Below are 13,201 nucleotides of genomic sequence, written 5' to 3'. Positions count from 1 at the left end.
GACTATGAGCTATAAACGCTGCATATCCAGACGACACGATGGAAGAACTCTAGGAGGACATCAAGTATAAACTTAAACTTCATCCCAGGAGGCAAGACCTACAACTGAACCTTTGATCTGAGTAAAACAATAGAGCATGAGGAAAGCAGAGGTGGCATAAAAAGCTTTATGCTCTTTTTTTTTTTACATTTGGTTGTAGTTTTCAGAACAGAACATTTTGCAAATGTTGGCATTAGCCAGTATGCAGTGTTCCACTTAGAGCTCCCCCTAGAGACCCGAAGCTCTGATGTTGTGTTGTCTGAATATGGAGCAATTTTTCTATTGCATTTGTGGTTTGTGTCTGAATCTGCATAGCTTCTGAATTTATAGTTTGCCTCTCCTGATGATGGATGTGTTCTGGACTGATGCAGTGTTCTTTTGCTCTTGTCGGCCACCATAGAAAACTCTCAAAAATGTTGTTTTAAATATGACAGAATTAAAACATGCCAGACAAGGATGAAAGAAGAGAATACAGAAGGACGTGGACCTAGTGGTCCAACAGCAAGGAGAGAAGGTGCAACCAGAGAGAAGCAGGCGGAGGGAGCTGTGGTTTATTGCTGTGTCAAAGCAGCCCAGACGATGCTGATGTTTTCTGTGGCAGCTGAATCCTTGAGAGAAAGGTCACCATAAAACAACAGAGTCAAGTGTGGAAGAAAAGGGATTAGGGAAAGAGGGATTTGGGTGGGAGGAAATGAGCTGGGGTGGGGGGGGGGAGGATGAATAAGAAGGGGAGGGAAGATAGAGAAATTAAAAAATTACAGATAGTAGAAAAAGATCAGAGATGAGGGAGGGAGGGATTGAGAGGCAGAGGAAGATGAGAAGCAACAAGAGATAAAGGGAGTGGAGAGAAGGAAGAGGGTGGAGGTGGAGGAGGTGGAGGAGGAGGAGGAGGAGGAGGAAGAGGAAGACAGGTGTGATCCTCCACAGCTTGGGTGTTTGTTTAGCCAAGAGCGGCAGCAGTGGAGCAGAGGATTATGGGATTATGGTCAGTGTCGTTGGTCATGTGAGTCAGCGGGGTCAACACTGACCCTGCTTACCTTCTCTTAGTAAGGAAGCTTAGCCTGGCTGTGAAGGTGAGGTCCCCCCCACACACACACGCGCACACACACACACACACACACACCTGCCTAATGATCTTTCTATCTCCTGAACAGAAGTCTCCTCGATGTCTTTTTAACTTTTTCATTCTTTTACCTTTTTACCTTTTACCCCCTCTCTCCATCTCTCCCTCTCTTCCTCTCCTGACACATTTTATCTCTCTTTTTAATTCTCTCGACTATTTCTGTCACTCCATCTCCCTCCCTCCCCTTCTTTCTCTATCTCTCTCTTCCGGATGTCAGGCTCCTGTCCGCTGCATGTTATACATGCTCAGCTTATCCATGCCCTCGCAAATCCGTCAGGATTCCTGGTCTTTTTTATCTGGGAGAGTAAAGAATAAAACCAAAGGAATAAAACATCTGAATGTCAGAAGCAGAAACTCGGACCATGTCCAGTCTGTGAGGAGGAAACACAGGAACAACCACGGCCTCGGTGAGTTTGACTTGACCTGACTTAATTTGGCGGAAGTCAGAACCGCTTTTATCCAGTTTTAGCCCTTTAGTATTTTTGGCTTTGGTTTCATATAATTAGAACTGCATAACGAAAAGATATAGGCACATGTACGAAGTCAACGATAATAAAAAAAATATAGACATGAAAAAATAAACTATACTGTTTGTACGTATACATATTAAGTCAAAAATATATATAAGTATATTTACAGTTAGTGATAATGACACAGTAACTATGGTTGTTCTGTTTTATCTACATTAATTAGACTGAATCAGTTGCCTTATATTGTCTCAAACTTGAACAAATGGCCTCACATGATGAATGAGTCAATGTCCATTGCCAATCAGCTGGATGAGTTGTATTCAGTTTATAGTATAACACATTTTTAAATAAAAATGTTAAATGTCAACTCACTTATTTGAGTATCATGTATGAATTCTATTGTCTGCCATTGTTTTGACTGCAGCTGCAAAATCTGAAAATCTTCAACTCACAAAACTGTAATCACCACGACCTCAAGTCCAGTGGGTGAGAGGAAAAATGTGACTGTGTAACTTCCTCACTCTCTGATGAAACCAAACTTATTTTAACACAAAGACAAACACATCTATATCAGTACGTCTGATTCAGCTCAGATTTCTGCAGTAAGACGAGTCTGAAATACATTGACGCGACCACCACATCTGAATATTACAGGTGGAGATGAACTTGTGCAGAGAATATGTTGAGAATGCACAATCATAAAAATCACACAATGGGGAAGTACACTATACAGATAACAGGAGCTGCTGTTGTTTTTATCACAAAGGTACAGATACTATTTCCCAGACATAAAGGAACAATCACTAACCATGACAATCACACCATCAGCATTTTAACCTTATTTTTTCCAGTGAAAATTAAAATGCAAAAACAAGCAAGAAACAACAACAGTCCAACAACGCACATTTGATTCAGTTTAAAATGTTTTACTGAATCTAGTTAAATACTGTCGTGAATTGTTTCTCTAACAGCATGGCAACATGTCAGCGAGGACTGCAGGACCACAATCAGACTCTAAATTGATCAGAAAAACTCCTATTTGACTGAGTCCACACTGATGAAACTGATTTTGTTCTGTGGACAGGCAGAGGGAATGAGATGCATCATCTTGCTGACAGTACAGCAAAGGTCAGAGGTCGTCCAGAAACAATTTGGACTCCATCACTGGAGGCCATGAAAAGTCACAGCAATTTTATGAGGGCTAAAAAAGAGGGGATGTAATTATGACCTGAGACAAGTGACAGACACCGTCAAACTTTCTGCTGCAAGCATTTTGTTTCAACAAGTGAAACACGTAACATTGCTGCTCTAATATCATGATATATATTTAAAACTACTGATAGTAACCGAGAATAACGGAAAAAGGAAGAGAAGAGAGGAGTTGTAGGGTTATCTGTGGTTTGAGTCATTTCTGAGCAAGCACAGCACTCAGAGATTTTTATTCTGAAAAGTACCAATACTGTACATTTCACAGTAATGAAGTTTTACAGAAGTAACACTATAACAGCACAAAAACCAAACAGCCGACAGAACCCGGCTGAAAATGAAACTGGTGATGGAGGTGACAATAGATAGGTTGCACAATTATAGTACCAAGCAATTGGCTTTATGCACAGCTCCACTACTTCCTGAAATAAGCCAGCTCCTTTATTTCCTGACTAACATTATTGGACCAACTGATTAATCCAGGTGTGTCCCCTTAAACCCTACCTCACAACAATGGTCAGACACACCTGGATTAATCAATTGGTCCAATAACGTTAGACAGGAAATAAAGGAGCTGGCTTATTTCAGGAAGTAGTGGAGCTGTGCATAAAGCCCATTGTAGGAGATATATATATCTCCTCTGTATGGGTATAAATGTATAATAACAGTAGACTAATTAACTAAATTTTCTTTTTTATTTATATTTTCAAGTGTATTTAAGCAACATGCAAATTCTATGCTTATATCTCTATTATATGTTAATATGATTATTTTTATAGTATAGTTACCGTATAGGCTATATTGTTTTTTTTAAATAGTTTTATAGTTCAATTTTCATAGTTTTCTCACCAGTTTCATTATTATTTTTAAACATACATGTCTATCTTTAATATTAACATATACTGTATAAAATCATGATATATTAACAGGCTTTGTGATACATATTCATGATATAGAGTATGTCTACAACATATGCATACATAAACATACACTATTCTAGGAGCTAGATATTTGTGTCAGCATATGAAAAGTGCTCTCCTTTCTAACCAGTACTTCTTTTTTTTTATGTTTTACTTCATACATTGCTTTATGGGAATTTGATATGTATAAAATTGTGCCTAGGTGTGAATGATGAAGAAAACAAAGATGGCTGCTGAAGCACAGTTTGAGTAAAGAGTTTTCTGGCTGTGAGGACTTGATTTCTTTGAGCTTATGTGCTGTAACTGCTAAACATCACAGCCTGTGGGTTGAACAGTCATTTGCTGCTGCTCGGCTGCACTGGTGCTTTTCTGGGCATCAGATTGGAGTGACGCATGTATTCGTCCTAATCTCAGCTGATTTCACATCCTGATTGGATCCTCCTGCCGTTTCCTCTCGCTTCATTGAGCAACAGCCCAAAGACAGCGCAGCCGGAGAGCAAAAGAAGGTGGAACAGCTTTATTAACCTACAGTGAGGAAACTATATGTCACTCCCCTTAAAGGCTCAACAGAAAACATGAGAGCGCCCCCTTTTTTTTCTTTTTTTTTACCCCTGAGAAGTTTTCTGAGGCACAGGAAGATTTTCACTAAGAGCACCGCCCTGAGGCCAATGTTTAGTTACAGCTAGGACAGCTGTGTGTGTGGTGCTCAGCTTTTAGTTGCCACTTGCCACACTATTATAAAACTAGATCTAAAGGTATAAATGTAACATAATGAGCATATGCGTGTTTCCTATGTAATGGATACTTTTTCTTCTCTTCAAGAGCAAAATTAGATTTTTTGTAATACTGTTCGTTGATGACTAGATCAAATCAGAGTCCCAGCAGGTTAAGATAACAGATTTCCATTGTGTAATTGGCTCAGCATGGTGGCATTCGGGGAAGAGGAGCCAACAAATGAACTGAAGAAACACATTAGAAAATGAAATAACAAAGAATCAGTAATGCTGGATTGACTAATTCATGAATTCCTCCTCGGCTGATGGACACGCCATAGTAAATACAAAAATGATCACCATGTTTAATATCTAAGAGTGTGTTATTCTCTATTAACCTTTGAGATGATAATGCACAGGCTGTTACATTAGAGCCATTCAGGCTGAGGTGTCTTTTTTTGCTCTGAGCTGTGGAGGCGTTGGGCTCAGGATCAGCCTGTGCCCAGACAGACGAGTAAACACAGACCAGAGGCTTAGTCTGACCAGATTAGCCTGTTATCACGTTTACCATTCACTACTACCAGTAGCCGAGGGATTACATGCAGTATGATGGGATTACAGCTATTGGAATAAAAAAAGGTAACTGTTAAAAAAAACAGATTAATGGCACTTTTGTAAAAGCAGATGATGATTGTAATAATTTTAAATAATATAAGGTTGGTTGTTTTTGTAGATGACCATAGTAAAACATCAGGTTAATAGTGGACACTTGAAGTTACACAGAGCCTCACATATCTACTTTCAATTTCCATGTCCCCATTAGATAGGACAGTGAAGAAAGACAGGAAAGCAGGAAAAGAGTGAATGACCCGCAGCAAAAATCATCTCAGGCAGGAGTTTTACCGATCAATGCTTCAGGCCAACATGAGATGCACTCGAACCACTCGACCCCCGAGCACCCGATGTTTGGGAACATTAAAAATAACACTAATAATGATAAAAGCACTTGTATAACAATCCAAATTACAGCCTAAGTAATTGTGATATTATTTATATACAGAGGAATGTCTAGGAAATACCAGCAGGTAAAACAGTGTACCAGTAGACAACACCCACACTCTCCTTTCACAACAGCTCCATCGTGAAAAGGAGTCAGACTAACATGGGTCACCTCAGTTGAACAAGAATATAGTAAACAAACACTTTAATATGCAATAACTACACTGTATGTCAAACAATTAATCACAGGCTTAACTTGTTGTCTACTTCACCCAGCATGCTGTTGCTTTTTTTACACTGTAACTTGTGTGCGCTGTAATCTTATGCATTACGAGGCTGTTTTGCTTCTGATATAGCCAATCCATTGTATTTTACATAGTATTAAAAATGTTTGAGACCAAAGGAACATATCTGTTCTCTATGCAGGGAGCAGTAAAACTGAATCATAACATTTCTCCTTGATTAAACACAACTACAAGACTTGGCTAAACTACCTCACTTCGGATTCTGCAGTTAAAAAAGAAAAAAAACTTTCCCTTTATAATGGATTTAGAAACAGGGATTTCTGTGTGACTCTAAACACTCTGTGGCCTTTGACCTCCTTAGTAAATGTTGGAGATCTGGGAGCTTATTCAACTGTTCTGATCCAGATAAGGACATGAGTTCAATGCTTAAAATGTTCTGAGGTTAGGCGACAAGATGGTCAAATGATTTGGGCCAGAGCTGTAACTTTAAAACTGCTGGATAAAAAATGTTCTTTCCTTCTCAAAGCCACTGTTTTATTTGTAGGTGGGGAGGGTGAATTCAATGTTGGAGAAACCTTCCACCAGACAACTGTAGGCATGGCTTGTTAAAGAGCATGGAGGTTTCTATGCTGAAGGTGCTGTGCTGAAAGCAACTGAAGGACTTTTTACAAAAAACTGACAAGTTCCTGATAAAGAAAAGAATGTGGATAACATGGATGCAACAGCTCTTTCTAGCCCAGAGTAACAGCACAGAGTAGCATGTGACTTTATAGACATAAACCATAAGACTCTAAATGGTAAAGTCTCAATAAATCAGGAAAAATGCATAGCCGACTGACATGCTCTTAAACAGTAACATAAACTAGCTACTAGCTATAACTACTGTCGCTAAAACTAAACACTGGTCGTTTCAGTGTCTCTCCTGAAACAGGGTCCACGTGGGAGCATTCCCGCGTGGACCCTGAGCTTCAACTAGGCTACAGCCAGGAGAAAAGAGCCGGGCGGGGAGGCTAACCACCACACTGAAAACTGCAGCTACTCACCCACAGTGATGGGAATAACGGCGTTACTAATAATGGCGCTACTTTTCTCAGTAAGGACTAATCACCACACACACCTGGAGTCCAATCCCGCCCTCTGCTGCTCTCCAGAGAGTAAAAACTGCTCTGCTGAGGTCGGTCCAGCGGTAAAATCCTCTGTTTCCTCCTGTCGTTTATCCTCTCAGGGCTGCTATTTGTTTGTTTTTGGCTGACTGAACAAGAGGGCTTCTTGTTCAAAAAGGTTAATGAAAAATAAAACTGACGCTGAAGCTTACGCAGGTTGTCACAAATGTCAGGGAGGTAGCTCATTGGTCAGATGAGGATTTCCCAGCGGTCCGTCTTACTTCTTTAGCCTATTTGGGAAGGGGGAAAAAAACCTTAAATTACAAGAGAGTAGAAATGAAATGTGTTTTTGATCGTGCGAACTGTGACAGCTGCTGGGAAAGAAATATAGTTTGTGTGAATGATGCATGGGAAACGTCTTGGACATGTAGCTATAGTTACTATCAATTCATGACAGGTCAGAAAATTCCTTTTCAGGTTGTTTTGTTTTTTTTAAATTTATGAGACATATGAACATCTTATAACTTAAATACATGGATATTTTTTCCCCTATAATCATTCTGACACCATGGCAACAACAATTACTTTTATATCATAATTCAATCTGATTAATTGATTAAAATTAAACGGTGTTTATTCTTCTCCTGCCCAGTGAGCAGGTACCTTTCTGTACCAATCATGCAATGTGTTCAGTTCCTGCACCAGTTGTTATTTTTCTGCAGCAGGCCTTGATTTTACTGTCAGCCTCACACCATACTGTAAACAGTTGTGTTTCCTTGGCTCACATGTTTTATTAATGAAAACAACCTCTTTGTTATGAAGGAGCTTCCTTGTGTGTTCTGAATTTAATTTCAAATACTTTTGACACAAGTCCTACTGTAAGTCAAACAATAAGGCATCAAAACAAACTCCTGAAAAAAACAGTTTAACAGTTTTTCCAGGTGGTGATTTCATCTCATTTAAAACGAATTACACAATTTTTTTTTTTTTTTTTACCAAAAATGCTCTACATCAAAAATGAAAAGTGTTTATTGTTGAGTTATGTGGTGAAGCCAGAGAAAGATTTCAATGCTATTTTTGGATAGAAGTGAGTTGAGGTTGATGGAGGGAATTGCTACTAAACACAAACTGTCCCAGTTACTCAGGACAGTCCACCTCACACTTCACATTGAAACAATGAATACGTGTTAAAGGTGTGAAAGTATTTTGTATGGATGTCTTGTATGTATTGTCTTGTGTATGCAGTGGCTCCGAGCCCAAAACAAATTTCCCTTTGGGACAATAAAGTACAATCCAATCCAACAGTTTATTCAATGAGGAAGTGTTCAGCCATTTAGGTTAGATGACTGATGAATTTTTGGTTGTTTCACAGGAACATGATCGGCTGTGAGGGCCTGAAGGGCTGAGAGCCTGAGAGGTGGTCGCTCCAATGGCGTGGACCGAGCCACGGTTGCGTCCAGAACCAGACCCAGAACCAGAATCCGAGCTGACACCCTACAGTCTAAGGACTCAAACATCAGCCACAACTATTTCATCACCCATCCCTCAGGTCCAGCCTCCAGTCTTACTGCCCCTCCTCGTCCTTCTGCTCACTGCCTTTGCCGACCAGGTCCAGGCCGGTCCGCCCCAGCCGGCCCGCCCCCCTCTTCTATCCGGACAGCCTTTTATCATCTTCTGGGGTATCCCGGACTCCTCGTGCTCAGGTCGGCCAGACATCAGATCTTTTGGGATAGAGCGTGAGGGCCGTGTGGCCGTCTTTTATGAGGACACCTTGGGGAACTACCCGTACTTTGTAGACAAGGACACTCCGGTCAACAGAGGGCTGCCACAGAACACCCGGCTGGACAACCACCTGCAGAAAACACAGCAGGACTTGGAGGCGGCCTTACCAGCCCCCAGGTATCTGGGGCTGGGGGTGCTGCGCTGGGCAGAGTGGGTACCCCAGTGGTCCAGGAATCGAGAGAAGCAGACAATGTATCTGGAAGCGTCGAGGAACCTGCTGAAGACTTTCTTTCCTAACTGGACCCCAGAGGAGGTGGAGAAGTGGTCACAGGTAAGAAAAGTGCAGCAGGCAAAGAGAGGACTGAAAGGATGGGTGGTGGAAGGCAGTGACCAACAGTCTCAACACACTGATGAAAAAACAACTTGCAAATATGTGGCAGTGGTTTTCATTCACTCATCACACACTGTACAGTAAATATAAATTACATAGAAAAAAAACAGAAATCAACAGTCTGTAAAGTTATATAAAAGAAAAGACAGTTGTTCACCCTCAGAAACATCTTGGTAAACCAAAAGGAAATAATATTATTTAATTTTTTCATAATTTCAAATAAGAAATCATTTGGGACAGCTTTTCAGATTATTGCTTATTTTTACCACTGGGTAAAATAATGGATAAGATGTATGAAAATAATGACAAAAATGTCATAATCTGTACTGGGAACTGAGATTAATTGTGATATTAAACAATGACTGTTGATTTGTAGTTTGTCTGAATCAAGGTATTGTTGGGAAATACAGATAAAATCCACCTTCACATAAAATGCACTCTACATAAACCATATTGTATACAGTATATCCCATATGCATTATTTGAATTAGAAACTGTTAAAAGCTTAATAAACTAATCCAATTAGATCACAGGGACAGTTCAACATTTGTGGAAAATATGTTCATTTGTAGCTGGAAGTTAGATAAGAAAATGACAGAAATACTGACCGCTCTCACATTTGTGCAGTAAATATAAAGCTATTGCCAGTAACTTGTTAGCTAAGCACAGTCTTGTCAGCACTGTGAAACAAGTGTTGTGATGAAATGTGTGAGAATTACCTCATTTTATTGATTTAAAGCCTATAAATCCATAAAGCAGTGACACTCTCTGATCTGTGACATCATCCAATAAAACCAAAGAGATTAAAAATGTGGTGATCTCAGTCGAAACTATATCTGAGTCTGTTGCATGTTGTGTTTCGGGTCTTGTCTTAGGTGGACTTTGAGGCAGCAGCACAGTCAGTCATAACGGAGACTCTTCGAGAGGTCAAAAGGTTGCGGCCCAAAGCGTTGTGGGGCGTCTCCCCTTACCCCAGCTGCTACAATGGTGACCCCGCCCAAATCACATTAGCCAATTACACCAGCCAGTGCCCCCCCACAGAGATGGCCCTCAACGACGAGCTCCTGTGGCTGTGGAAACGAAGCTCCGCCCTTTACCCCCTCCTCACCCTGGAGAAGCTGCAGGTTGGTAACAGGAGTTTTAATGGACAAATACATATTTTACATTTGGTTTTGTTTAAACATGTCACTGTGCGGACTGTGTTCAGCTCCGGTTACATGTGAATCGTACTGAACTCTGTCTCTTTCTCTCAGGGCGGGAGCAGTGCAGCCAGACTTTATTTATCCAGTGTGATAAAAGAAGCACTGCGAGTGTCCTCTCTGACTGGGATGGGATTTGATCTTCCTGTCATCCCATTGGTCAAGAGCGTCTACGCCTCAACTAACACCTTCCTGTCACAGGTGAGATGCAGTGAGTCAGGCATTTCATCCAGATGCAGCACAAACAACACGTCTGATGTATATTTCAACTGAGAGTGAGAGGCAGAGGAGTCCACCATTAGACAGTGGGAAACTGCTTCTTTAATGTGCAGAGGTGACAGATTATATCTTTAAAGGTACAGTATGTAAGAATGTGGCCAAAAACGGTTACTGCAGTCAAATTCAAAACACAATGATCTCGTTTTTTCTCCCAGCCGTAGTGGAAGCAGACGGAGGCTGAAATGCCACTGACGCTGTGTGACTGGGAGAGAGGGCTAGGTGGCGCAACATGCCAACACGTAAATTCAAAACATAAACATGATTTGCAGTCTGCAAAAAATGATTTTTAATGCGAATACTCTGGCTGTACTATTGTTGTTGGCGAGTTCATCATGTTATATGAACATTATTCCTGAGCCTCTGTGACATATTAGAAGTATTTTACGGCCAGTTGCTTTAGATTTCTTACATACTGTACCTTTAAATCTCAGTTTCATTCAGAAAAGCAAAAACAATTAAAGGCTGTAAATGTGTTTCTACTACTGTTGCAGTTGTGTTGATGCAGAGACATGACATGATGAATACAGCTCCTTCAGCTGAGCCCTTTAATGCAGGATCATCAGTAGATGAGTAATGTCCACTCAGGCAGAACGGTGACTCTGTGTCTATATATTTGTCTCTGCAGACAGACCTGGTCAACACCATAGGAGAGAGTGCTGCCATGGGAACAGCTGGAGTCGTCATTTGGGAGAGGAGAGAGACAAAGACCGAGGTATAAACATGTACATATGGATAAAGACAAATGTGACGAGATCATTTCAATCTTTGCACCCAAGATTTTACATATTTTTCTTTTTCCATCTCCAGTTTTAACTTTATGACTTCTTAAAGGAAACATTTTATCTATAGCATCCATCCTCTCACACTACTGTTCCTGCTTCCTGTTGCTGTCCCAGAGAGAGTGTCAGGATCTGGCAGAGTTCATCCGCAAGGTCCTGGGACCCTACGCCATCAATGTAACCACGGCAACCCGGCTCTGCTCAGCATCACTGTGCCAGGGAAAGGGTCGGTGCGTCCGTCAAAACCCAGAGAGCTCCGCCTACCTCCACCTCCCATCCCCAGTCGACGTGGAGGAGAAAGTGACGGAAAAGGTGATGAAATGTACAAGTAGAGTTCCAGATGTGTAATAGAGCACAGTTACCACTGATGCTCATCCAGATGTTACCCATCCATGGTCTGGTGTCTGGCAGCTTCATCACATCCACTCTGTCATTAAGTCATAAAGACAGGACTCGCTGCAGGTGGAGCTGAGACAGAGGAGAGCTCAACAAGGTGTGAAAACACCTTGAGCCCGAGTTACTGGTTTATATGAATAACACAGTGAGAGACAACGATCACTAAGACATGAGACGGAGCAAATCAAACTCGATGCTCTGATTACGTCCTGTTTGACCTTCACACTTCTCTGCAAATGAACAGTCGAGTCACAGAAACCTTTTCCACAGTGACGAGTGTCAAGAGAAAGTAGTTCTCAACTAATGTTGAAAAGTTAGAAATAGAACAACTCAACTGATAAAGACAAAGGCCTGACGTTATATATATATATATATATTACAAGAAGAAGGAGCTGCAGGGAGTCCGGCTGCCTGAGGATTTGTAGGATCCAAAAAGTAAGAGCAGAAAGAAAAGCAGCAGCTGAGACACAACACAGGAGGATTCACTGCAGTCTGATCCTGGAGCAGTGGAAACAGGAACACTGTGTCTCTCTGGGAAATCACATCACTGTCTACAAACCTGTCGGTGATATTCAGAGACAGTACAACGGCATACTAACTACGAACATCGCTGTAAGTGCAGAAAATTATGACAATGTGCTAATGCTACGTTATTTTCTTTCCACAGACAGAAACGGCTAAAGCCACAGATGAGCCGGACACAGACACTAAACCGGCTGAACCCGACCCGGCTGAGATGTGGAAGAGAGACTTCCAGTGCCAGTGGTACAAGACGACAGACGGGGACGTCACAGACCAGCAGTCCCCCAAAGATGGAGCGTCTGTCGGGGGAACGACAGAAGAAAACTCTGCAGATGTGGCTGGAACCACAACAGTTTTTCCAACTAAAGGTGCCTCTGAGACTGATTTAAGAGGAAGCAGTTCACCTGGTACTGTCAGTGTCCTCGAGACGCCCACAGACGCCGGGACGAGCCGCCCGAGCTCCCCGAGTCTGACGGCTCTCCTGCTGTTGCTGCTGGTGGCAGGAGGCCGATGCCTGGAACCTTAAACTGTGAATCAGAGCAGCCTTCACCTGGAAGGTCTGGGCTGGACCGGCCCTTCTGAAGTGCCCTTGAGCAGGACACCGGAGCCCTGCTGCTGCTGAACGACCCCCGAACATCACAGAACATCACGGCAGAACAAACCAAGTCCAAACCTCTCAGTGAACGTGCCAAGAGACAGTTTATACTGCAAAACATTAGAGTCAGACTGAGCTGCTGTCAGCTGACTGTCACATGACCTCAGCCCGACAGTTGTCCAATCACAGACACACACACGCGCTTTTATTGTCTTTGCACTTTTTGTTTCTCTGTTTATTTGTCAATATTTGTTATGTGGAAAAAAATATTTCTTCATGTTCAGCCCTCGTGTAGCAAGAGAGGAGCTCCTCTGGACAAAAAACAAACAAACCTGCTGTCAGCATCTCTCTGGGCCTGTTTCTTCAGTCATTAGTAGTTTCAGAGAAAACGTCTGACAGTTGTTGAGATTATCTAAAGAAACAGTTTTTTAACAGTTTTTCATTTTGTTTTTGCACCAAAAAATAAAACTCCCATCAATTTCCATTTATTTGTGCATCAT

The 13,201-nt window shown here is 41.6% G+C and overlaps 1 protein-coding gene across 1 annotated transcript; it reads left to right on the top strand.

The window, feature by feature from the left end:
• Window positions 1-1,019: 1,019 nt before the first annotated feature.
• LOC146984333 (hyaluronidase-1) lies at window positions 1,020-13,078 on the top strand. Its single transcript, XM_085781402.1, has 8 exons — window positions 1,020-1,112; window positions 1,380-1,569; window positions 8,191-8,871; window positions 9,807-10,055; window positions 10,185-10,331; window positions 11,035-11,121; window positions 11,306-11,500; window positions 12,252-13,078. The coding sequence occupies exons 3-8, from the start codon at window positions 8,248-8,250 to the stop codon at window positions 12,630-12,632; spliced, it is 1,683 nt and encodes a 560-aa protein (XP_085637528.1). The 5' UTR covers window positions 1,020-1,112; window positions 1,380-1,569; window positions 8,191-8,247; the 3' UTR covers window positions 12,633-13,078.
• Window positions 13,079-13,201: the final 123 nt, after the last annotated feature.

The sequence above is a fragment of the Trachurus japonicus genome, chromosome 7 (genome assembly GCF_045865225.1).
Source record: "Trachurus japonicus isolate A0001 chromosome 7, Traja_1.0".
Classification (NCBI taxonomy): domain Eukaryota; kingdom Metazoa; phylum Chordata; class Actinopteri; order Carangiformes; family Carangidae; genus Trachurus; species Trachurus japonicus.
The sequence above is the reverse complement of the archived record's forward strand: the minus strand, read 5'-3'. Positions and strand labels throughout refer to the sequence as shown.